The sequence below is a fragment of the Cygnus olor genome, chromosome 10 (assembly GCF_009769625.2).
Source record: "Cygnus olor isolate bCygOlo1 chromosome 10, bCygOlo1.pri.v2, whole genome shotgun sequence".
In the NCBI taxonomy this organism is placed as follows: Eukaryota; Metazoa; Chordata; class Aves; order Anseriformes; family Anatidae; genus Cygnus; species Cygnus olor.
In genome coordinates, this window is record NC_049178.1 from 3616255 (window position 1) to 3643280 (window position 27026).

The 27026-nt window shown below is 37.6% G+C and overlaps 1 protein-coding gene across 12 annotated transcripts in view; it reads left to right on the forward strand.

Annotated features, from left to right (window-relative positions):
* IQSEC1 (IQ motif and Sec7 domain ArfGEF 1) overlaps positions 1 to 27026 on the forward strand; it is a 341869-nt gene that overhangs the window by 41861 nt on the left and 272982 nt on the right. For 10 of the 12 annotated variants that reach the window (XM_040569093.1, XM_040569094.1, XM_040569096.1 and 7 more), the window contains exon 2: positions 24633 to 24662. The exons of the other annotated variants lie outside the window; for them this stretch is intronic. In XM_040569093.1, the coding sequence (XP_040425027.1) occupies positions 24633 to 24662 (30 nt within the window). The remainder of the gene's footprint in view (positions 1 to 24632; positions 24663 to 27026) is intronic. 12 annotated transcript variants of the gene reach the window in all.

The following is a 27026-nucleotide window of genomic DNA, read 5'->3' on the forward strand; positions in this document are numbered from 1 at the left end:
CTTCAATTCAATGTTCTCACTAACTGGCACCAAAGAAGAGTTTTTCTAGGTAGCATGTGTGCAGAAGCACTAAGTATCAATATTTGTTTTTAATCATGTGTAATCAAACTGAGTTAATTGATGGCAATGCACCAAATGTGTTATGTAAGACAGTTTCTTTCCAGCGAACTAAAGTCTCTGGTACTTTTCAGCTTCTATAGATGCAGTCTTCAACCTTTGTTATGAAGTGTAAATAGGCAGTGAGAGGTCCCTGTGAAACACATACCTATTAAAATCATAGCAAGACTTCTCTAAACTTCTCTAATATACCTTTTTCTGTACTGGATATATGGAAGTTTCTTTAAGGCTACTTTCCTCCTCGGTTTTATTGCCATCTACTTCCGTTACATCTCTTTCTTTAATCAGATACAGTACTCCCTGCCCTGGTCAGTATATATTTCAGGTATTAATTGTTGCGGCAACAGTGCTATAAACAACATGTCTCAATTGTTCTGCTGTTAGAACTACTCATTATTTGGCTCGAATAGATAATAGAAGATGAAGCCTTACATATGAATCTGATATTAATACTCATGAAAAAAATTACAAACTCTGTGCTTTTTGCACCCCAATGGCCACAGCAATTATTTCTGTAGTTGTAGCATGGACTCATTCCAAATTGTAGAGGCTGTAGAATATCTCATTGCTGGGAACATTTGCTGCAAGTGATGCATGAAACTCTGCTAGACTGAAGTATACAAAAGCTCTCTTGTCGCTGACAACAGTTAAAATTATGTATCCCAGTGTGGTTGTTAAAAGATATAGGTTTTGATATATATTAAAAATTTACAACATGATGGTATTATTTTTTTTCCACTATATCAGAAATTTTTGAGGGAAAGTTGCACTACAAGTTCATCTTGCAGTCCATATTGCATGCAGACTTGCAGAAAATTTTATTCTAGATGGGGGAATTCCTTTACATGCCTAACTTTCCACAAGTTAAACATCTTAAAGCAAAGTACCTTCTAAATAAAGAATGTTTTGATTCATACCTGCTTTGTGCAAATCCAGGTTATGAAGAACCATCTATGCATCAAACCTGACTTAAAAATTTATTACATATATATATGCAGTATTTTGGCACAGTTGGCATGTCCCAAGAGCTGATTTTCCTTGTGGAAGTGCAGGGACTAATAAAATCTATTGAATATTGACACACACACAAAAAGAATTTTTTATTCAAATATCTCTCAGGTAACAGCTCTCATAAGGCTCTTAAGTTCACAAATAAAAATATTTTAAGGAGTTACTGAGGGCAAGAAATGGAAGTTTCTCAACTCCTGTTTAATTCAGGAGGTAGACAGTAAGAAAAAAAACACACCACTAATTGCTTTACAAAGTAATAAATTCAAGAATGACTTGTTACTGATCACAAAACTCACTTTAGGTTCTTTTGGATTTATAGAATCATAGAATATGCTGTGTTGGAAGGGACTCACAAGGATCGTTGGTCCAACTCCTGGCTCTGCACAGGACCACCCAAAAATCAGATTATGTGTCTGAGAGCGTTGTCAAATGCTCCTTGAACTCTGGCAGGCTTGGGGCTGTTACTGCTGCCCTGGGGAGCCTGTGTCAGTTCCCGACCACCCTCTTGGTAAAGAACCTTTCCCTAACACCCAGCCTGACCCTCCCCCCGTCCCAGCTCCGTGCCGTTCCCTCGGGTCCTGTCTCTGTCCCCAGAGAGCGGAGCTCAGTGCCTGCCCCTCCGCGCCCCTCGTGAGGGAGCTGCAGGCCGCCATGAGGCCTCCCCTCAGCCTGATCTGCTCGGGGCTGAACAAACCAAGGGAATTCAGCTGCTCCTCATGCCCTGTAGGCTCTTCACCCTTTGTAGCCCTCCTTTGGATGCTCTCAATAGTTTTATGTCCTGATGTTTTGGCATCCAAAACTGCACACAGTAATAATGTGATGCCGCACCAATGCAGAGTAGAGCTCAGAGAGATTGCCTGAAATTCTTCTAGCACTTTCATTAAATTCTGTTCTTGACAGGATTGTACTTTCCTGGCCATAAAGCAAAGCTGTGGTGTTGGATACAAACCCAGTAGACTGGCAATCTAAGCAGCCAGTCTGTTCAGTCAAGACTCAGGTTGGAGTTCAGCAAAACTTGTTTCAAGTATGGCAGTAATGGGAGTGCAAAACTAATCACAGGAAAACTGTTTCGTGAAACTCGTAAGTACTAAGGTGCTTCAGCCAGTTGTATTTTGAACTTACTGTGATGTTCAGTGGCACATGGTTAGGAGCTCTTCAATGGCAGTCTTTTCTATTAACTGGTACGTTGTTCACCCAGAGGCTTCTCTAAGCACTCACTTCTACATACTGGTGCATCTGTCTTTGGTCTGTACTCTTCGTATCAGTAGTGCTAGCCCCTGCCTGTGCAAGCATAATATTTCTCAGTTTAATTTCAATCGAGATAACTTACAGCTCACAGTAGTTAAGGAGTTTGGCTCTCTGGATTGACTTTTTTCATTAGGACAATTCCTTAACTGTAAACTGTTTTTTTCTGCTAATTAGGCACACGAGCCTGGAATTTCTCCCTGTGTCGTTTATCTGATTAGCTCTACTTGTACATTCTTTAGGCAAAGTAATTGTTTAAAATCAACAGCCTAAATATTGAAGTCAATAGCAGGTACAAAAGAGGTCATTTCACAACAAAATGGTGTCAAGCTCAGGCCTGGCAGCTGGTACAACTGCCTTTACCTGAGCTGCATAGGAACTAGGGCTGCCCATGGCTAACATCCCAAACATACAAAAGTCAGCTTCTGTGTAAAGACTAGACATGTCTATAGGGTTTCAATAACACTCTCAAAGCAAGTACTGTTTAAATCCAAACATTTGGGGAAGTGAACTAGTCACTGGACTATTCTGAATAGCTCTTGTAAAGATTATTTTATAAAGAAGTTTAAGGACATGGAATCTGAAAATCCAGTAATCTGAAAATGCTCTCTATATTTAAGAAGCTGTTCTGTACATAGTGCTACTGTATGAATTGCTTTTAAGGACAGATTAATGCTTGTTAAAATGTTAAGAATGTAAAGAAGCTAATAAATTAAGGCTCAGGCTTGCTCTCTGTGTTCATAATTCACTGTTTTAGCAAAGATAATTTTATTAGCAATTTCCTTTGTCTCTTTCTAATGTGTATGTTGTACAGGTATAAATGTAACCTTAAATATATATGTAGGTAAATTAATGTTAATGTTTTGACTTTGCTTGCTAGTATCACCATTGTGTAGGTATTGTGGTTTATGAAATTGTTTAACTTCTAAATTTCAATTGCATTTAGCCACTTTGCTCAGGTAGCCTGTGGATTCTGTGGGCTAGGTGTTAAGAAAAATGTCAGACTTCAGGGAAATGATAGATGAGTATCTTCCTTATCGTCAGTGTAATGCTGTGGGTCTTTATTGCAGTTACTGTGTATTCAGTCCTGTTTTCAAGATCATTTTTGTCCTTTTTAATTCATACTGCCACTCCCTTCAGCTTAAAATTAAGCACTTTAAAATAAGTATGCGTAAATATTAAGATCTGGTAGACTTAATAAGGATTCAGATCACCTTTTTTATGTCTCGTTCTGTAGCTCTTGATACTTGCTGAGGAGATATTCTCCAGAACAGAGAATACTTCTCAAGAAAATACAAGACTATCAGGCTGAAATGTAAAAGCTTTATGTAAACTTCCCGTGATATATGTCAGTGAATTGAAACAGAAAAACAGAGCATTCAGCAAACGACGACTCCTGTGTGACTTAGGAAAGGTTGATAATTTCTAATTCATGGGTTTGAAGTTAACCCAGCTATGAATTTGATGGTTGGAAGCGATCATTCAATAGCTACTGTTATCACCCAGTACCAGGTACTCACTTGTATCCCACATCAAATGCTGAAATGATGCATGGTGAGATGTAAACATTCTACAAACTTGTGAGCACATGGCAAACTAGTAGGAAAGCATGCTAAGGAAGTGCGATATAGAAGGTGAAGACCTTTGAATTCCGAATAGTTCTTACAAACTTTAGCAGCTGTTAATTCTAATCTTACTTGTCTGTGCCTCTATATTGTTGTCAACATTGCAGAAGATTTTATTCTTTCGTATCTGGTGCTGCATATAGCAGCATAACCAAGGGCGGCAGCACACGCATAAAACAAGTGAGAAGCGTTTTGTATACTTGGTACAGTTTTGAGTCAACTTGTCAGAGATAGTGAGCCCCAGGCAGCTGCTGACCCCTTTTTAATTTAGATTGTTTTGCATATGTGAAATCATGCTTAGTTACACTTCTGAAAATGCAGGCATTCAAGAGTATTTCTGAAGATATTATCCTAATCTTTCTTTGGCACCACTGCAGAAGATTTGAGGATGCTATTTCAGTGGAAGCAACTTAAGTGGAAGTGACTTGAATGGCATTTTTATAAGTGTTATTCTAAATCCTTTTATCTAAGATTTGAACTAGAGGTGGACTTGGAACAATCACAGGCTCTGGTCTTCTCTGAGCTTGAAAATTTTAGATTGAATGCTTGTGTTTTCAGGTGTGGTTTTGGCTCATATACAAGAATGATGGTTGAATGCAAATAGTATTTTCTTTTGGTGTAGTTATCCTAAAGAATATTGAAATACTATGAACTTGTCTGAAGCTATCAAAAAAAAATGATGAGCTGAGATATTCTCCATAAAACAAGCTTCCCTGAGGAAACTAATGGTAATTATATATATGAATTACTGATTTTTTTTTTAAGATGTGACTTTAGCCATAAGTGAGGCCCGAGGAATAGGTTTACTTTTGCTCCTGAACTAAAAGGCTTTCAATAACTCTGTGCTGACAGAAGTGATAGTCGTTTTACTCAGAAATTCCTTATATTTTGTTTTATTTCAGCTGGATATATTTTGCTTTGTAGAATATACTTGATCAAAACATATAAAATTATTTTACTGCCTTGCTATTTTACTGAGATAGCTCACTTGAGTAAATAACTCTTCCCATCAAAAAAGAACAATGTTAATCTGATCAAGATGGCATTTCTGGCTGAGATGAGCAGTATGTAGTCTGTCACATAAGATGTCTCTGAAGCATACACAGATCATGATGGTGTGCAACATACTTTAGTGCATTGTACATAAAAAAGATAAGGTTCTCTTTCCTGTGAACTGTTTTGAGAACATAGTTATTGACAGAACACACAGAAAACTTGCATAAGAGTTTATGGATGAGACACTTTTCATGTTACGGTTTTGACAACTGACTTGAGGCATAAGTTGAGCAGAAAAATCTTTTGCAGTTTCTCAAACCTTTGTATCAGATTCCTAGTGAACAGTTTGTAAAATTTTGCCTTGGTTTGCTGCCCTAGTCTGCTGCCATTCTAACAGGTACTGGAGCCAAAATACCTATGATGAAATTATGCCATGATGTTTTGTCAACAGTGAGAAGATTAGTCCCAAACTAGCATTTAAAGAATATGAGATTAAACTGGCCAGCTTCCAAATGTGTTTTAAAATTGCACAGTAGATCACATATCTGTGATTCCTGTGAGTGGAGGAAAAAGTAAACCAGTGAGAAAAGAGAGGAAATTAATCTTCAGGATACTATTTGCTGCAGTGCTTTGAGGATGCTTTTTGTAGTGGGATAATGAGAATGAGCCCATTTTTTGCTGTCCTTGGACCTACATTACTCTTACACATGTAGTTCATCTGCCGTATAAGTTATAAGGTATTGCATGAGGATAAACTTTTGCATTGGTGAACGGAAAAAGTGAGAGGTAGTGCTTCAGTATAATTTATGAAATTTATTACTGCTATAGCATGATACATTAAAAAGCAGATTTATTATGGTCAGCAAATAAATAACCTATATACAAAGATGAAAAAAAGCACAGTAAATACTGTGGAGTCAAGCAACATGAAAGCGATTGGTTAGTTTGTGGGTAGGTGAATGGTTTGCATGATTGAATGAACTGAAGTAGTTGATTGCAGGGAAAATAGTTAAAGTAAGGTTTCTGCATGAGAGACATTCATATTTTAAAATCAAGCAACAGCTTTAGAAACTATTCTGATGTGTGGCTTTATGTGCATGTGTGTAGGTTGGAAATGCTTACGCTTAGTATACATTGTGGTCCTGGTTAATAACACTTCCAGTTGAAAAGGCTAGTGCCTAAATCTTAGTTACATCTACCTCTCCATAGAGAAGTTGTGACATAGAAGTGACGTAAAAATAAGTAACAGAACACCTACATCATGGAACTGTTCTCAAACTCTTTTTTTGTGGGGAAAAAGACATTGTCCCCCTCACTTCCAAATTTGTTAGACTTTATCATAGCAATCATAAACATATGTGGACTGTGGAAAAAGGACTGATGCATGAATAATAAATGTGAGCCAGAAGAACTGAGGAATATTGCAGTTTCCTTATGTTTCTTTTTGAAGAAGAAAGCTGGGTGTACAAACTTCCTTTTCCACATTTTCCAGGCACTGGTGCTACCTTTGCATCAATCAGTGCTACATTCAGGCAGTATAATTCTGGTAGCAAGTGAATACATTTCTGAGCAGATGTGTGCTAGGGGTTGTTGCTGTTATCTAGAACACTTCTGTAACGAGGTAATATGAAAGTGATGCCAGTACTTGTGGACATAAAGGCTCAGCTTATTTTCAATGAATCTGTAGCAACTATTAATTGGGATCTATCTAATATTAAAACTCATCCATGGATTAACATGTCACAATGTTAAAACCAAAATACATTTGACAATTTGTCAAATTAGGAACTTCTTGCTTTTTGTACACCTCTTTGGGGGGCACAGGATGGGCAAAATTTATCCCAGATTACTGACAACTTGACTTGTTTGGGTACAAAATTCTTCAGACTGAATGTGTGGTGTTTTTGTTGTTGTTTGGTTGGTTGTTTTTTTCTTTTTCCAGAGCTATAAATGATGACTTCTGTGTTTAACTTAATGATTTTGTGGTAAATGTTGAGGTAGCATTCTTTAGAGCCACGATATCATTGCATAGAGAAACTATCTTAGGATGCAGATTTTTATGAGTCCTTCTGAGCTTATGCATTTACATTGATGAAATGGTCTTATAAAACCAGTTGAAGTAAATGTTTGAAAACTTCTGACACTAGTCAGAGAATACTTCTGGAACTTCTTGAGACATCCAGAACACACAAAGCTTAGAATAAATCCTTGCAGGGCAAACCAGAAGATGTATGAGATAGAAGGAATAGTTTTGCCATTTTTCTGTAGAAATGCACTGTTGACTTTGTTCTTTGAGATGTTTCTGGAGATAACTCAGTCATGGTTTTGATATCTCTTAGGAGCACTTTAGTTGCTATTGGCTGTATAAATATATAGCCAATATAAGTTGGAGTTGTCATTGCGAACTGACAACCAGAGCTAGGCAGTGCTTGTACTGGATCTGTCTAGACATTCTCCTGACATTGAGCTCCACAGAGAAAGTACATTTAAGCTCGCTCAAATGTTTTGGAATAGAAATGGAATTTGTGACTTTTTATTTAGAAGTTGGATATCAGAAAGGCAAAAATGTCTTAATCTTTCCCATACACGCTACTTGCAGTCCTAGGTTAGTTTTAGACTTGTAGTTGCAGTGAAATCTGCAGTCTTCTGTCTCATTTTTGTGGCTTCTGAGGCTTTCTTTTCCAATGTCTGTCTTTGTCTTTTTTTTTTTTTTTTGAATATGACAGCTGAACAGTAAATGGAAGATTAATACAAGAAAGTGTGATAAGAGGCTTGGAATCCACTAGCTAGGTATTCATTTGTTTATATTACTGCTGTCATGAAGACAAAAATGAATCCTTAAATACTGTGAATTTGCGATCAATACTTAATAAAATATCTTGTCTCTTTTTAAAAATTAATTCTATAGTATTATGACTACATGACAAATTATGATGAATGCAGTCCTCTTACTGCGTTCTCTTTAGGGTGAAAACAATTAAGAACTATTATAAATGTTAGAACTTCAAGACATCAGTATATGTTGAGATTCATTTATGCGCATCTAATTGAAAGAAGAAATGATCAGCAAACATCAATCTAATGACCTGTACTAACCTTGACATGGCTGACTAATGAAATTATGCCTTGTCACTAGTGGTATGTGCTAATTTCATTGAATTATATGCCTATGAATAATCTTATTCACAAGATCTGAAAGCAGTTCCATGCAGTCATCTTTTCATATATTCTTAGCCATTGCACAGAACTCCATGAATTAACTTATTAAAGACTAGGTGCTTTTTTGTTTGTTTCTAATAAGAAGGAAGTTTAAATGTCAGAAATGAAATCATCAAACTTAATGATACTATAGGTGTGTGTTATCGCAAGACTATCTTTCATGAAGAGTATAGAAAATAAACAGACTCAAACTATTATCGTCACATTCTGTGGAGGTGCCAAAAAGCATAACTTGTGTTTTGTCATCTGCTTACAAGATTTGCCACATCCTTTCCTTTCTATATGCTGTAAATACTTGTAACAGGTATGGAAGCAGCTGAAAAAAATCATGTGGTAACCATTTTGCCAAGGTTCTATCAGTCCATTTTAAAATCCCAATTCTAATAAATGTTCACTTGCTTCTGCTGCCACTGCTACCAGTGGCTGAATTCACTACCTGCAGATGTTAGGCTGGTAAAGTTCACACGGAGAATGGTGCAGACCTTATTATTTTTTTATTTTTTTTCCATCAATGAGATTGAACCTTAGTATTCAAAGGAATACTAATTCAAAGGTTCAAAGAAAAATAGCAATAAGCAAACAAACAAGCAAAAGAAGTCTTCCTTGGAATTTATCTCAGATGTGTGAATGACCAATTATATAAATACTGTGCACTTTTTTTTGTTTCTAATTGTTGTTATTGGTACTACTTGTTTTCAGTGCCCCAGCTGCTGCTTCTGTAGCCTCCACAGGTGATGAACAAGAGACAGCATGTTACTTGTTTGCTTGTTTTATTTCTCTTGGCTTTTCAAATCACTGTCATCTTCTGAGAAGGATTAAAGTATTCTAGTGCTTTGGTATTTGCGTTATCTTCTCAAACAGTTAACAGCAGTGTTTGTGTAATTTCTCAAATTTTTTGTAGTAATTTGTGTAACTTTCTCAATTTATAGTTACATTGAGTAAGATGTAGTTTGTTTTAGAATGTTTGATTGTGACCACACCTACACTATCTGATGTTTTCTGTGTTACATCATTTGTCAAAGCCTTTTACAACAGAGCTGGGCAGTGCTTTTGGATCTCATCTTACCAAATGTTTGGTGATCTGCTGAGTAATGGAGCTGTGAGCTGTGTTATGGAGGTATTTTGTTTTCATTAGCTATCTCTGTGAGAGAAGTAATGCGTTAAGAAGCAAAGATTGGTTGTGGAGGTACCATTTTAATAAACTCTGGTGTTAACCTGTTTACCTGAATTGTTGGATTTTCTTAATGGTAATATTCTTTCTTGCTCTTTGTGCTTCAAATATCTATCATATTGAAATGAGTGAAAAAGATTGTATGAAAATCACTCTAACATAGACATGACCTGAATTTGCAATGCTCTCTGGAAAGGGATGTAATCTCTCCAGTTAGAACTGGTCTGTGAATAGGGAAAAAACAGTTATCAATTGTTTCATTATCAATTGTGTCAATTAACAATTATTGATTATAGCTTACATATATTATTATTGTAAGCTTTGTCTGATGGTGGGAAAAATAATTGTGGTCAAAATTAGTATTTTTCATCCGATTAAATTTTGTCAAACCTTTTCTAAGTTTCTTTGTTTTCTAAATAATTCATCATGTTCAAAGTCTGTATGCCTGAAGTTTATAATGTAAACCCACCTCAGCTCTTTACTGGGCTTTCTGTACAAGTGAAATATTAAGTAAAACAGTAACCTTATTTGCTGTCCAAACCTTTTGAGCCTGCTGACGTAAATTAGAATGCTAATGTAAGTAGGCAGACTTGCATCTTACTGGAAAAAGGACCACATTTGCTGTGGCCTGTCAAAATAAAAGAAGTCTGAAATGCCTGTTGTGCTGCAGTTAAGAGAGATGGAAAGTGAATTTCTTGGGACTGATGGGTAGCATACATTCTGGTGTACTGAAATAAGGTTTTCTACAGCTATTAACTTTCAGAGTTAACTTTGGTATTACTGCTTCACTGTTCAAAGATATAACTTTCTTGCTTAAAATTTTAGGGTTGATTAGACTTCTTCCAGGTGTCTTCAATAATGTGGGTTAACCAAGACAGACAGCATGCTAGGACCTGTGCTGTACTGCTGTTGCGTTCTGGAAACTTCTGTAGTATTGTCAACAAGTAGAGAAATTAGTTTTATTAAATAGGTTTAGCTTAGCCACTACACTACAGCAAGAAATACAAACACGTGGTTTGGTTCACATGATCTAATAGTTATCTTCTGTAGTACTAAGATTTTAATAAGGAATTTTACTTGAGAGGGGGATTCCTAATCCTAAACCTTAATGTTTTATCTAATGTTATGCTTAATATTCAGAACAATAGGATTCAGAAGAAGGTTCTGTTCTTTCATTAATAATGCTCATTCCATGGGTTTTTTTGTGAATTCAAGGAATAAGTAGTTTTGGTGACAACAGTGTGGAACAGGAGGACTTGTGGTAATGTTGCATTAATGTTGTCTTTGGACAAGCTTAACACTGAATTTTCAAGTGCATTATTATATTATCTATGCAGTCCACCCTGGATGTTGGAAACAAAATTGTAATCCATGTAAAAGTACCACAGGGCTCTTGGGGGCGGCGGAAATCAACTTAATAGTCATATGAATGCAATGCAGGACATACAGCCCTGTGAAGCTTGGTGCAAATAGCTGAAACAAATAGCCCAATGACAAATCATATGGATTGCTTGCTTTTCTCAGGCAGGATCACTTGACTGCTGCTCACAGCTGCAGCCCAGCTCCTTATACAGAGGAATTGCTCCATGGCAGAATAAACATTGCAATGAAGATAACTCTATCCCTTTTGCCTTCCCAGGGAGCGTGTCATGACAAATGCTAAAGGGATGTTTGCAGGAAGGCGAAACTATCTCAGCAGTTCAAGGCACGTTGATTAAAAAATGCTGGTGTAGACTTGATAGAGCATACAGAGTAAGTCTGTATCAAATTCAACAAACAGCTGCTTTTGAACTAGGGAGTTAAGAATAAATTTTCCCTGTCTTCTCACTTCTCACCAGAAGTAAGCAGTATTAACAAGATGAAAGGTTGTTCTAATAAGGGTGTAAATCTGTGTGCTATACGCCTTTCTGTACAGAAGAAGGATCAGATGTCCTCTCAATATTACGAGATTTATGTTAAGTTTAATTGTATTTGGATATTTGTAATTCTTTTGGATATTTGTAATTTTTCAGGTAAAATAGTTGATTAGGACTGTACCTTAATGCCCTTCCACCCCTAATAGGCATACCTTTCCTAACATTCTTTTGATAGCTCAAATAATTCCAACAATGAAGATGCAGCAGGAAAGGCTTCAGTTGCCCAAGGAAGGACCAGGCATTTTTAGTGAAACTGGTACATTTTGTGTGATGGTTGCCATGGGAATCACCATGTCTTTGCTATAATCTCTTATGCTAGTTAATTAAAGTTAACGTTGCTGTAGTTATGTAGGAATTATACCATGAGTGACCTAACTTCTATTTATATAATGAGCATGGCAGGCTTGCAATATATCAAAATGTTCTGACTCCTGCCATCTCCCTGCTTCTCTCCTTCTGGAGCCAAAACAAACTTGCTGCCATACAAATGCATAGATGTCTAATCTTTGCTAAACCTGAAAAGCTGGTGACAATCTGAACAAGGAATTCTATTGAAAATATTTTAATTGCATGATACTTGAGTTGTTCTGGAATTGTAATGGTCTCTCTAAACAACAATTTGTGGAGCGGGAACATTTGTACAACTTGAATATGTACAGATGTCTTGTCAAGCAAAATGTACTTACCCCATAATGTCTCTGCTATCCTTGGCCTCTGTTCAGCAGTGATTGAAAACCAGGTCTGCAATATCATAAATGGAGACTGGGCTAGGAACCGGTGAGATTAGTTGGGAACTCATTGGTGCCAGGTAGCAGTGATCCATCAAAATCATTTCATAAACTAAAGTGACTGTTCAAATGGGGACAGTTGTGTGCATAAGAAAGGCAATCTTAAATTTCAATATGTATGTAAAGAAGTCTCTGCAGTATCATCAACGTTTGATCTTTGAGCTTAGCTATTTTCATGAGTAGAATGTTATTTCTTTTTTAATATACTGCAAGAATGGACAGTTGATGGATGATCATCTGGAAGGATGTTCCTTCCCTGGTCCTACACTTATTGGCACATAAACTTGTGTTGGTTTACAAATTTGAAGATATTCAACTTCGTACACGTTTTCAGTGTAACCCTCTAGAGAGCAAAGCCTGGTTAAGCAATTCATATATTGAGTGCTAGACAAATATTATCATAATTTTATTACCTTGTGCCAGTGCCTCTCATTGGGCATTATTAAATTTTAGAGCAGCTCAAGTACTGGTAAAAATAAATTCATCTGTTAATAAGCTTCTTTGACAACAGCCAAGTAAAACCGCATTGTCATATGTTGAACAGAAGGCACAAAACCAAGAAAAGCACTGCCTTTGAACTTGGCTAAAACATGCTACTACACTTTGAGGCTGGTTGTATACCTACTGTTGTTTTCCACTCCAGGCCCATTTTGTTTCCTTTATAATCTTTTTGGTACTGATGTTCTCTTAGCTAATGTAACATGTTAGTTTGCTGAGTAAACAGCTCCCTTTGGCATAAATGGTGCACGTTACTGGGCGGGGGGGGGGGGGGAAGAGACTAAAAAGTATCGCAAAGGGAATGTTAAGGCAATATTTAGGGCAGGAAAAACAGGGCAGAAGCCTTGTGTGTGTGTCCACATCCTCCAGTCAAGAGAAATGAGGTTGAGCATGTGAAAATGCTGATACATCCTGGCTCTGTTGCAGTAAATTTCTAGAATTTCTAGAAGTTAAATAGTGGTCCAGAGGTCACCTGGACTTTCTGGCAGTAGGAGAGCAGTAAGAATCTTGATATCACTTCAGTGAATCAAGCAAGGGCAAAAGGACATGGAAAAAGATAGTGAGGAGGGCAAATGACATTTGCTGTGATATCTTCAGTTGTACAGTACTATGGTTTTACCATCCTGTAGATGCAGTGGTCCAGAATGAATGCGCTCTAAAGTGGAATGCTGAGAAAAAGTGAATTGGCAGTAAAAATCTCTTGCTGTAAAAGCTGGGCTTCCATACCACTCTATATGTAAGAAATAGATAGAAAGATGGAAAGTTATTCCACAAGCTAACAGATAACTGTGCATTAACCTCTCAATCCTGCCATCTGCTTACCATGTCAAAGGAACAAACAAGCATGCAAGTAGTAGTGCTGGTGGGAGCTGTGGGTTAGGTTCTCTGATCTGAATTCTCATAGATGCAATGAAGTAGATGGACGAATATCCATGTGCATTAGCTTGAGAACATGACGCCTAATTAAGTCCTGATGGCCCTCTGTTCTTTAAAGGGCTTTTTTTTTTTTTTTTGGGGGGGGGGTGGAAGGTTACAAAAGTGTGGATTTCAACAGTAAGAATTTAACCACAAAAATATAGAACTGTGAATGTTCTCTTCCTACAAGCAAAAGGTTACATACATGATCAGCTTTCACTTAAGGTAGCATGCTACCAAAAATCAAGACTGAAAATATTTTTCTGTGAATATGACATGATTTCCTTTTTTAATGCTGCAAAAGTGTGCGTGTTGGGGAGGGGGAACCAAAACTCTGAAGACTCATAGTTTTGTGTAGGTCAGTATGTGTAGCTGGAGAGTGCTTAGGTATAAAGAAACAATAGTGTACCAATGGCAAGAGAATGGAAAATACCTAACAGCAAACTGAGGGGAAAAGAACAGGTAAAGCTGAGAGTACGAGGATTCCAGGAGGAGCTGTTTGAGTAACACTTACATAAAATAAGATATTTGAAGTAATGGTTGTAAAAGCTGAATGGATGAGTCATTAAAACTCCCTTGAAGTGAAGCTTGCATTTTGGGGACTGATTTAAAAATGATAAAGGAAAAGTTGTAACGCATTTTTCAGAAAATAAAAACTAGGCCACGTTGCTCCATTCTATGCCAAAATCATTTGAATGTCTAACCTCAGGACTGTCTAAGGAAGGGCATTTTGTTTTGGGCATAGCTCATTCAATAACCACTCCTGGTTTTAGGACAGATAGAATCTGACTAATAACAAGAAAACCATTAGCTCTAAGTACAGCCATTATAATTGAAAGTGAAGCCTCCAGGCATCTAAAAAGAAGCCAAGAATCCTGACTATGGGATGTGCCCTTATTGTAGGGCACTTGTGATGTGCAGTTATATATTAAAAATAATACTGTGCAGAACCTGACATTCTTCAATGATTAAAAAAATATCTAAATGAGTTTTGATTGTGATGTTACTGTTTCCTGCACTGTGGTAGGAATAGGACAAGTCTACCATTCAGAGGTGAAATAGTGAGTGGTTTGAAAAGTTGTCAGCTCTAGGGGAAAAGACGCAATTAGTTCATTTGTAAAATGATTAATGTGAGAAGAATGAGATTTTTTTAAACAATTGAAGAAGATGCACCATTTCAATTTTTGTAGCATCGATTGTTTTCTTATGAGCAATTACAGATTTCTGAATGGTGGGGGAGGAGGAGAAAGAAAACAGGTAAAATTGGCAGATCATAAAACCCAGATATTTTAAGCAATAATCTCTTAATTTTTTTTTTTTTTTTTTTGTCTGATACTGACTTTAAGAGTAATCACATCAAAGCAAAATATTTGCTTCCCTTCCATGTGGGTATTTGATATAGCCTAGATATATTCTTACCTAGAACACAAATTTCCTTCACTGTAGATTGCTAATCTTAATCTCAGGAGATGGATATTGGTGTTAGACTTTGGGTAAAGCAAGTGGAAACTGTAGAGCCTTTTAGCACAGTGAAGTGTAGTTCTAGCAGCATTCATTTCAGAAAACCCTTACTGCTACCTGCTGCAGGGAAGGATAACAGAAAACTTTTCTAAACAAAGCTTTTTTTTTTTTTTTCCTGTGTTGCGCTTGGCTATATTTTCTATTCCACGGATCATTTTTTCTGTCCCACTCTGTAGTATACCTAAAGGGATTGCATTCCAAATGAGGCTGTCTGAGAGAACCGTAACCGTCTAGAAATGGTGGAGTTCTTGTGACATACGCCAAGCTCCTCAGGGGGTGTGTGAGAGAGCTTGCTTTTTATAATTTATCCTCCTGCTTAATAACTTCTCCTTCCTGGGATGGACAGCAAACGCCTTGGTTTGGAAGTGTAAAAATATTTCTCAGTTGCTTTGTGTTTAGACCACTGCTACTTTAGTCTGCCCACAGCTGTATAAATGGGTACCCTGAAAAGAAGAAATTGAATCTTCTCTCCCTTCCCCTTGAGTAACACGGACAATTGTGTGCTGAGGATAACAATAACTTCCAGTTAGCTAGAAATGCCCTGAGGTACTTGCAACTGTATCCATTTGTATGGTTGTATGTGTATTTAACTATTTTTGTTAAATATACAGGTATTGAAGGCTATTCGAGGCTATCCAGGTGGTGGTATGATGTAGCATCTGCCCAGTGTGGCTCTTTATTTGCATGCTGGAGCAAGCATGTGTCTCTTGCCTCTCACTGAGCTGACAGATGGTATCAATAACCTTGATGTACAGCACAGACTGTGGAGGGGTTTAGTTTTTTGTGAAAGTATGTGGGGCTTTGTATTCTGACCATTTCTTCAAACTGTTTTCAGACACTAGGGAAAAAGAGAATCTAAGCTACAATAAAATGTATGCTAGATGAACAAGGGTGAGTGCAGAAGAGATAAGTTCAGCCCAATGTTAGCTAGCCTAAACTCAGTGGCATATGCAATGGTGATTGCTGAGCAATTAAATCAAGCTGATCTTTTACGTATCTCTCATCAGGTCTGTGGAGAGAAGTAGGAACAGACACTTCTTGGGCATAGTGGCTTAGACAGTCCAGGAGTATAGAATGAGCTCTTTGTGGAAACCATTGCCATAGCTACACTTCTATGGTATGTATCACAGAATTAAATTACCTATGGCAGATAATTTTTTGCTGATTCTCATAGACATGATAGATGTGACTGCTTGGATTCACACTTTTAATTTTAGAAGACAGAATGACATCTTCTACCTAAGGAAGTGACTGTTTTCAGTGGTCATGTCCAGGCTTGCTTGTAGATTTTTTTTTTTTTTTTGATTTGTCATTAGAAGTGTCTGTGTGTGTATAATCCCTTTATAATCTCTAAAGAGGTTTTGACAGTCACTGCTATATGAGGGATGCATGCCAAGAACTAGAAAGGAAGGCCTGTAGGATAGAGGTTTCTATACAAATATGAGTGCATGCAGGCAGATGCTTGAAGACTTCACACAGATCTATAAAATAAATGGACAATATTGTAATCCAATTTGTTTAAGATATCTAAAAATAGATTACTTTCTTTAATAGAATTGAAGAAAATGCAGGATGAAAGGAATGTGGTTAGCTGTATGTGTTGTTTTGTGAAACAGTGTGTAGTTTCAGTGAACGTCCATTGGCAGTTGTGGGTCTAAAATTCAGTCAATTCAGTAAATTTATCAAATATGACCACTTAAAAGGTCCTATGTTTTGTTTTTAATATAGAACTCGCTCTTTATATCTCCTTCCTCCCTAGCACAGTGGAATTTGTCCTATTTCACCGTGTTTGGGGAGAATTGCTTGTAACCCAGTAACTCTGTTACAAGTACGTGCACTGGTCATAGAGAAACAGTTTCCAGCAGTGGAACTGGCAATTACGTACTTCGTTGCTTGTGGTATACAGTGGGAATTGGACACCTGCTGTCACTTTTTTTTTGCTTTGAAAATGGTGCCTGAAAATGTGTCTTATATAACTAACATTGGATCTTGCAGCTAGTGATTCATGTGTTTACCCTTGTGTTAACTTACCTTCACAATGCTGTTTCGTGTGGGTCACTGTATACTTTCATGGACATGCTTGTTAATGGGTAGCAGTATTAGTCTGAAGGATTTCAGACAGTAATTGTAGAGACTATATCTAAAATGCTTGAGGTGAGGTGTTAGAGCTTTCAAACCCTCCAATACCTGAAAAAAGCTAAGAATCTCAAATTCTGATCCTGTGTTATCTTTCAAATTGACCTGGCAGTCTGAGATGTGGGAGTCTCTTAATTACAGACCCCCATCCATTCTGATGCAGGTGATAGTTTGTTAGTCAGTGGTGATCCAGGCTGCTCAGTACACAACCTCCCTAGAACTTCCAGAGAGCATGAGGTGTCTGGGAGCTGAGAGCCCCTTGTGAACAGGATGTGCACCTAAAATACCTCCCTTTCTCACAGGGTACCAGACAGACAGATAAATGCTGATTCTAGTCATTACAGGTTTGTGTCAGCTTTGAACTGGTGACTTGGGCTGCTGCTTTGGCATAACTAGTTTGGTTTTGTGGGCTTGGGGAAGTTGGACTGTACAAGAATTGCTGGATCATTATGTAGCTTCCTATCTGAACTCCCCAGTGGACATTATTCTCTTTGCAAGAGGACAAGTTTCCACCTCCCCTACCTTTAAGCTCTGCACATGCTTCAAGGAGTTATTGTAATAGCCAGTGACAGCAATGTGCTGACTTTCTGATCGCATGAGACCAGTCTGAGAAAGTGGTGTGAAGACTTCAGCAGAAGCCACTGGAGTCCTGCTAATGTGTTCAGTGGTTTTGTACCATTGCTACTCATGATGGTATTGCAGTTCCATTTTTAGTGCCAGCTTTTGGATGTTGCTAATTGCTGCTATCCATCTCTTCTGTTCAATTCCTATAGGCTTTAGGGCAGAAGAGATGAATGCAGAGATGCTGTAAGAACTACTGTCTTTTTGTGTTAAGAGATTCCTCTGGCAATATGTTTAGTCATTATTTGGAAAGTGAAGTAATGACAGAAGGCAAAAACGTGGTGCCAGGTCTGAATGCTGTTTGTTTTATGCTGGTCCTCAAGTTTGCTGAGGATCCCTGGATCGAATGTTTCATGTTGGCTAAAATCAAACTTCACATCTTTCTATTCTATTAGACAAGTACTTGTTCTGGTGCTGATATTTGAATGCTTTTTACCATTTAAATACAAAAACATCACAGCAGTGATACGGGACTTCGTTATCTCTCGTATTTTCAAGGAAAAGCTTTTGTATGCTTTTCCTGTTTTCAGTATGCCAACGACTTGATTTAATAAGCATACCTCTGAATAGTGAAGGAAAAAAGACCTTATGATTGGCATTAAGTTTTCAAAGCTCAAAGTTTATACTGTTTTCTTTGTTTGTTTGTTTATGACATCTTTGAGTTTACCTTTATTTTGACTTCAGAGATCTTCCCAAAGATTACTTGTTACCAGCAGCATTCATCTGTTCCTAATCATAATGTGCAGAGGGAAAGCTTGTGACTCCACAATTTAAGGGGAGTATCTCAAGGTGATGCGTCTAGCTCAAAGTGTTAGAAGCAGTCTGATAATAAAGATAACATTATTGCTGTTTAATACGTTTATCAATGACGTAGGCAGTGGGATTGAGTGCACCCACAGCAAGTTTGCAGATGACATCAAGCCAAGTGGTGCAGTCAGTACAGCAGAAGGAAGGGATGCCATCTAGAGAGACCTGGACAAGTTTGGGAAGTGGGCCCTCGTGAACCTAATGAGGTTCAACAAGTCCAAGTGCAAGGTGCTGTATCTGGGTCAGGGCAATCCTGGACATGAGGCCAGGCTGGGAGATGAACTCGCTGAGAGCAGCCCTGCAGAGAAGGACCTGGGGGTTCGTATGGGTGAAAGCCTCGACATGAGCTGTGCGGACCTGCAGCCCAGAAGGGCAACTGCACCCTGGGCTGCATCACCGGGCAGCAGGTGGAGGGAGGTGATTGTCCCCCTCTGCTCTGCCCTTGTGAGGCCCCACCTGGAATCCTGGATCCAGGGTTGGGGCTTCCAGCACAAGAAAGATATTCATCTGTCAGAGCGGGTCCAGAGGAGGGCCACAAAGACAATCACAGGGCTAGAGCACCTTTTCTACAAAGAAAGAGATGGAGATCTTCAGCCTGGAGAAGAGAAGGCTCTGGGAGACCTCATTGCAGCCTTTCAGTACCTAAAAGGTACTTGTAAAAAGATGAAGAGCAAATGTTTACATGGGCAAATAGTTACAGGACAAGAAGGAACAGTTTTAAACTAAAAGAGGGTAGATTTAAATTATCTGTTAGGAGGAAATCCTTCACTCAGAGGGTGGTGAGGCACTGGAACAGGTTGCCCAGAGAAGCTGAGGATGCCGCATCCCTGCAAGTACTCAAGGCCAGGCTGGATGGGGCCTTGGGCAGCCTGATCTAGTGTGTGGCATCCCTGCCCATGGCAGGGGGTTGGAATTAGATCCCTTCCAACCCAACCCATTTTATGATTCTGTGATAATTCTGCAGTATATACTTTGGCCTGTGTGCATCATATGTGACTGGTTAGATTTAGCCTTCTGAAATAACTTTTCTGTTGCATAGAAAATTTTTAGAGATCCTGTGCAGTAGAATGCTGAACTGAATGAAAGCACCGCATTCGAGGTGGCCATTAGACTCTCTCATATTGTTTAGAAAAGAACAAAACTATTAGGACATTACTGTTACCAAATAATCCATGAAAGTAGTTTTCCTACTGTGTGAGGTAGTTCTTTATCTCAGGATTAAAATGCAATGCAGTAATCATACTCCTCTAACTGATTTTCTATTACTTTTGTGATAGCGGGTCCAAAAGCATGTCTTTGCAGTGACTGCTTATTCCTTCATTCAGTTATACGTAGTAGCAGAATCCTGATGAAAGAGTTCTAGTTAATGGTGAAATTAATACTTCTCTCATCCTCAAACTTAAGTTGTTAGAATACCACCTGCTGGATGGGTCTCACTATACTTAAAATTTTATCAGTTGTTTTAAGAATCTTCAGTACAGTAGATTTTCTTCTAACACTGTCCTGCAAGCTAGCTCTTTTTTTTCTTTTTAAATCTCCCTTCCACATGTTTGTGTTATTGGACATACTGTTTTGCACACTGCTGGCAATGCACTGATGCTGACCTAGACCTACTTAGCAAAGGGAAAAACAACAAACATGCTTGTTTGGGGGGCTCAGGGAGGTTTTGGGTATCTGATGACTATGTGCAGCAAGCAAGGCCACTCTGTTTTAAGACTTGATCCTCCCTGTTTTGAATTGTTGCTTAGAACGTATATTGATGGAAACTATACTGAAGCCTTCTCATGATATAAATAGTATTGTTTATATAGCCATTAATGAAGTCTCCCTGAAATCTCCTTCCTTGTGAGTAATCTTATCCATGTTACAAATGCTGAAAGACATAAGATACTACAAAAGGCAATCTGTAATGGGTGTAGTTTTCTTCCCTGAGAAAAATTCTATGCTCAAAGCAAGGCTTAATCAAATATATTGATCTGGTATTGCTCTGTAAAGGTTTGGTTCAATGTTTTCCTTTTGTAACAAATGAAATTAAAATGCCCTTCAATATGTGATTACTGTATATTCCAATTTGTAGTTGATCTCCTGAAATTCGTAAGAAATAAAATTGGTTCTTGAGGCTTGCAAGATGAATTTCAGATAGTGTATGATTATTTAACCTGGGAGTTTTAGAGGCTGTTACAAATCTTAAGCTTTACCCTGTTTTTTGTATTCTGATGGGAATGGCATCTGTAAACGGGTCAGGAGATAGGACTGAGCTTGTTATCGCATTGGTGGTTGTAGGGCTGTGGAACCATGTAGAAGTCCTGTCTGTCATCTTCCTGCTTGGTGTGTTTATAGGAAGATGGTGAGTGTCTCTTGGGCATGCAAAACAAAGGAGAAATCATTTTTGTAACAAAAAGTGAGATGTCTTTTGAAATTTTCAGTTTTCAAGGATGTGGACTGACAGAGGTTGATGGCAAACAATTTAAACTTACACAAAAATTATTCATGATTTCATAATCTCTGTTGTTTGCTATCTCTTGTAAATCTTGAGTGCTGTTTTCTTGTTTGCCTTTTCTTTGTCTTGGTTTATGGTTTTCTATGATAGTATCTGTTCCTTCTGGTCTCTACTTGAAATGGAATTACAGTAAATACTGTTATTAGCAGAGTCATTTCTGCTTCTGTTGATAGTAACAATCTTAAAGAGGATGTGTTTTCCTGTATTTTGTACTGGGAACATTGTTCCCTGGATCAGGAAGGAGACAAACTTGTACTTCTATATAGTGTGCATACAGGTTAATATTTAGTTCTGGTCCAAAAGGTGATGAAATATTGGAAGCCAGCCAGGGATGAGCAAAGAACTATTTTGGGAGAAAGTGGCATGACATTTATTACATCATTGATATAACTCATATGTAAATGGGTTATGTTCTCTTTAAAATAAAGTACTGTAGCATAGAAGATGGATATCTTTTCTTCCTGTAAGGTCTGCCTTAAAAGAAATAATTCAATAGACTGCCAGAAATACTATCACTTTCTCATGGCTTCAGCAGTGACAATATCCTTGTTTTTCTCTGGGTCCAAAGGAGAAAATAATCCAGAGTGTAGCACATGCTTAGTGTAAGCAGAAATATTAAATACTGAACCAAACCCCTGGATTTTATAACATGCTTAAGGAAAATCTAATGCTTTATTTCAAACTACAAGTAGTTTCTCAGCAGTATGTTAATTCAGCCCTGCAAACCAATTACAAGTTCCACTGAGTAAAATCGGTGATCTGAGTGACTCCTTGGAATTTATTTGAGTAAATTTTAACCTCAAAGATGCAAACTTAGCAATTATGAAATTTAGCAGCTTTTTCACCCGTTGGTAAACCTAAAAACAAAGAAGGTATGATAGTCCGTCTATCCCAATATTTAGCTGTACTGAGCTGGAGAGATTCTCTTGTGAGAGCAATTGATTCTAGCCTTTGTGCAGCTGGACAAAACTGAGCAAACACAAAAACCTTGTAGCTGCCCAGCCTTTACCTTGCAACTTCTCTTTGACTAAAATACCTTCATCAAAATTCTTCTTGAATTTTAGTGCGAGAATAGTGAGATGATGAAAAGGTTGTCTTGGATGGTTGGCTGCTGCTACTAGTGACTCTGGAATCCTGTGAGCACTCTGAAGTACTATCTTTGTTTAGATGGCTTAGAAGACTGTTATTCTAGTCAAGAGGAGAAACAGAAAATTAAGGCGTTAAATCCTGTTGTCTCAGCTGTATTTGAAAACTTGATAGTACAAGCAATTACATACAGAGTCTTTTATAATCGTAAGATGCATGTTCTGCAAGATGTAATTTGCTGAAAACTGAGTGTGGGAAGGTGTCAGTTAAACATTTTATTCATTAATTTTCTCATTACTCACGGGGATGCATAGGTGAGTTCATCTCTCTTCTTCTCCTTGTGTTCATGTAACTTTCAAGGATATAGAAAAAAGCTACTTTGAAGTTACCTTTGCAAATTAGTTTTTAGTACTGCTTATTTCCTGGAATTAGTCTTATGAAACTTGCCAGAACTTTTTCCTACCAGCACTAGCATAATACACTAGTCATTGCAGATGAAGTAATTCTAATAAGAAATCAGTTTATTTTGTTCTTATTTTCAGACTATGGAAGATGGGAAGTATTTAGCACTGTGTATGTTGCTGAAGAAATACTCATCTTTGATTTTCAGGGAGGCAGTGTTGGTCCTAGCTTGTTACTGAAGTGCTACAGTTTGCAAACAGTTTACTTGATGTAATTTTCTTCAGTGTAACTACAAGGTTTTTAATTAACTAAAACCCAGATGTTTTTATCATGTGAGACATGCCATCCTAAAAATAGGAAAGGATTTTTTCTTCTGTTTTTAAAACGGATCGAAAGGTAGTTCATATGAGGCAAACAGCAAGTATGGAACCCCCCAGCCTGAATAGCTGGAGGAATTGTATGCTGTGTTGGGTACCCGGCTTGGCTCCGACTGAGGTGTTGGCTTGCCTGGCTGTTAGGGCTGCAGCAGAGATGCTGGCTGATGCCCAGCATAGCTGTGCTCCTGCTGCTGCCTTATGCTGGTGCATCTCTGCTCCGTCTGATGCTGGAGATGTTTCCTGGCACGCAGCAGTGTGCAGTGCCATAAATACACTAGGGCAACTTGAGGGAACACAAAGTGGCAGACTTGCCTGTATTTTTGCAGTGCCAGATCAACCGATAATCTCAATGATTTGAGGGTAGCCCTTAATATGGATTTAACGAGCTCCCCAGCACACATAAGTGATCACTAATTAACTTAATATTGGTCTTTGATCAGGAGCTGGATGAGGATGCTGAGACAAATATATTTTCAATAATCAGAATTGATTCATTTTATTATTTCTCTCACTGATTATTGAAGAACTTTCATGTCTTATACCATGCTGTACTAATGCACACAAAGTTGAGATATGATAGCTGATTTTTTGCAGGCACTGTTCTGGCTGCATTTTTGGCAAACCTGGATCGAAAGAAATATTTAATGAATTTTGCAAATTAATATTGATCCTCATTTTATTTGGGTCCCTCTGAAGATTTTGAAATGGAAAGGGTATTTTGAGGCTTTATTTTGCTCTGGAATCCCATGCTTTAATTTGTTTGATTCCTGATTCTCAGCCTTACCTTACTAAGCCTATTGATGCAATTAGGGTTTCTGTAGCAATGTGACTGAATTGTTTTGGAGTGAGAAAGGAACAGATATGGACAAATGGTTATACGTTTTAATTAGGATTTTGTGTGTTCATTAAATGCTGGGAGTCATTACATTTCGATTCATCTTCAGAGGAAGAAAATTTGCTAATATGAATAACTTTAAATTCAATATCCTTATTTAAAAAATGCTTGGGGGTGAGGAGCAGGGAGGAGGGGCTGAAAAGGTTTTGCTTCGGTTGGACTGATAAAATTACCTCACCTTGAGAAAAATATGGCCTTTAAGAGCTTCTGTAACCTCAAGGTTTTTAACCCTTATTTTTAAACAGCTATAAGAACAGACAAGTGTGGTGGTTTTAAAATATTGTACATTACTTGTACTCACAAAACCATAGCACTTTCTGGGTAGTGCTTGATAAGTCTGGGGATTAGATTCCTTAACTTATTGGCCAACTGAAAGTAGAGTGAAGAAAGGCTTTAAAAAAAAAAAAAAAAAAGGTGCTAATTGGCTTCTAGAATATCAGAGGCTGGTGCTTTTCACTGTTCCAAATCTGATACATAAATCTGTATTACTCTGTGTTTGCTGAAGTTCTTTATTGAGGTCTGAGAGGGTGATAGCATATATTTTCATATTCCAGTTATTGGCTTCAGCTGTTGTTTCTTAACTTGCAATAGATTTATTCTAAATCTACATAGAACTGCTGTCTTTTTTAAAATGTCTAATTATCAGGGAAAGTACAACTAGCCTTGGAAAAACTAGAGGAGATATGAAGGAAGAGAATGCATAGGAAGGTCTATCACTTTCTAGACTAGCTGGCTTATAAATGCTAACAGCAATCATGCCCTAACTATTTGTGTGTTACTTTACAGGTCTGAAGGTGAAAGTTCAAGAAGCATCAGGTATGTGTAAATTGCATTTCAGTCATGTTGCCTTCATTTGTCCAAGAAAATAGTTTATTTCAAAGCAAAACATTAGAAACATAAAATGGAAACAGATTTCAAAGTTTTATTATTGGTTCTACTTAGAAGTTCCTTTATTCAACATATGGATGGCATGCTATATTGGATAAGTACAGTAATGGATAACATGGCATTCCTGAATTGTCTTATTTACAGTATGGCTTAATTAAGACATATAATATTTTGGAAACTGCAAAATATGGTTTATAGTTGTCAATCAAAAGTGCATACTAAATACACTTTTGTATTAGCAAAGGAGCAAGCCAGCTGTCATATTTGGGGGGTGACATCTGTATTGGTGAGAAGGCCATGTGCTTGTTCTGGCTTTCTTAGTCTTTGCTTCTTTATCTGACAGAGAACCTCCATTGACTAATTGTTACAATGCTCATTGTGCACTTGGAAGATTCAGATAATTTAGAGAATTTAGTGTAATTATCAGATACTTTAAAATGTATTCATTTAATATTTTCACATTTATTTCAAGGGTATCTTTTTATACTACCTCTGTAAATGTGGCTGTTCTGAGTCAAACTTGTAGAACTGGAAGCAGTGCTGTAAAATTTTACTGAAATTATGAAATTTCAGTAGTTGAATCTGAAAGAGTCCCATGTGCAATAGACCGTTTCAGTTAAGTAGATGCCTTGATGCACAAGAAGTGTGGCTGTTGACCAATGATGATAAAGTCCAAAATGTTGGCAGTGCGTATTACTCTATGGATTGGTTTGGGGATTGTCAGGACTTTTTGTCTAATGACATTTTACTGCATTTTATTTCTTAAAATAAATAAATAAAAAACAGAAAACAAACTAAACAGAACCTTCACCTGCAGATTTAAAAATGCGTTTCTTGCCCACAGGTATGCAGACTATCCCCAGAAACAGATGAATTGCAGAATAGTTGGTCTCTTATCAGAAAAACAGAACTTTGTAGGAAGTGATCAAAAATGCTCTGAAATGCTTTTTTCTTACAGCAGACGTAAAAATCAGTATGGTATTGACCTGAGTAAAAGGCTGTGCAGGAGAAGTTGGTAGCATGTTCTTAATATACTGCAACTGAACTGGACAAAATTGTGATCTGCTAGAGTTAAGACTATAGTAAGATGCCTGTGTCTTATTCCTTGCTTATGACTCCTAGTAGTGTGGCCGATATGCTTTTAAGCTATGGAAGGAGTGATTCTGACTAGGTATTGCAAACTGAAAATAAGCCCAGTGGCATGTGATTTTACAGAACTGTAATTTGGATCACATTTCAACCTGCTGGGATTGGATGCATCTATAGAAAATGTCAGTGCTGCATACAGCATATTTCTCCTTTATATAGGCTTCAGGGTTATGATGATGAAAATCAATACCACATGTTCCGTACAGAAACCTGTCAGCAGTATTGCAGCATGAGTCTTAGGGCAGCATGAGTCTTAGGGCAGCGGTATAATCATCTCTTTTGGGACTGCTCAGAGAAGTAATTCTGTTATTCATTATGCACTTGAGTTGTTCCAAGGCAAAGTTCCAGACTTCTGTGATTAGGCTAATTAGGGTGATAGTGTTTAAATTCTGAAGGAAAGAAATCATCATTTCTACTCAAAAAAAAAAAAAAAGGGGGGGGCAAATAAAATAGAATCAGTGTCTTCTGCCAGATTGTTCATCTGAATTCTTGAAATAAACTATGCAGGGGGCTGCAAGCAGGTGGGAATCCAGGGATAAAAGGTACTATCTCAGCATTAGTTAGACAGATAACATAAGCCCTTAAATAAATTCATGTGGTATGGTTGCAGTTAATAAGCACGAGTATTGTTTAGAATAGTAGTGCTCTCACTATTTAGAGTCTAGCAGTAGTCTACTAGAGTAGACTCTCACTAGCATTAGCACTTAAGATTAAAGGATCAATGTAGATAAAATCTGAGATACTTTTCTTTTTTAAACCCTCTTTCTGCATGAGGATTGTTTTGAGATCAGATGGATGATAAAATTTGGCATTTATTTCTCTGTCACTAGAAATCTCCGTCCTATGACCATTCATGGAAATGGTTTCTCACTTAGAAACAAGATCTTTATCTCCAGTATGCCATCGGTACAGGAGCAGCTGATTTAGAAATTAACTTTTATGTTTGCATTTCTAGCAGATATGTACAGAAACAGATCGGTCTGTTGAATTCAGCATGAGTCAGAGCTAATAAATTGGAGTGACATGGATGTTAACTTGTAGAGTAGGTCTACCCTGTGCTATGTTCATCTTTCTCCCTTACTTCCTGTAAAACATGCGCCATTGTCAATCTTACTGAAATTTTTAATTCTTCTAGGCGGATCT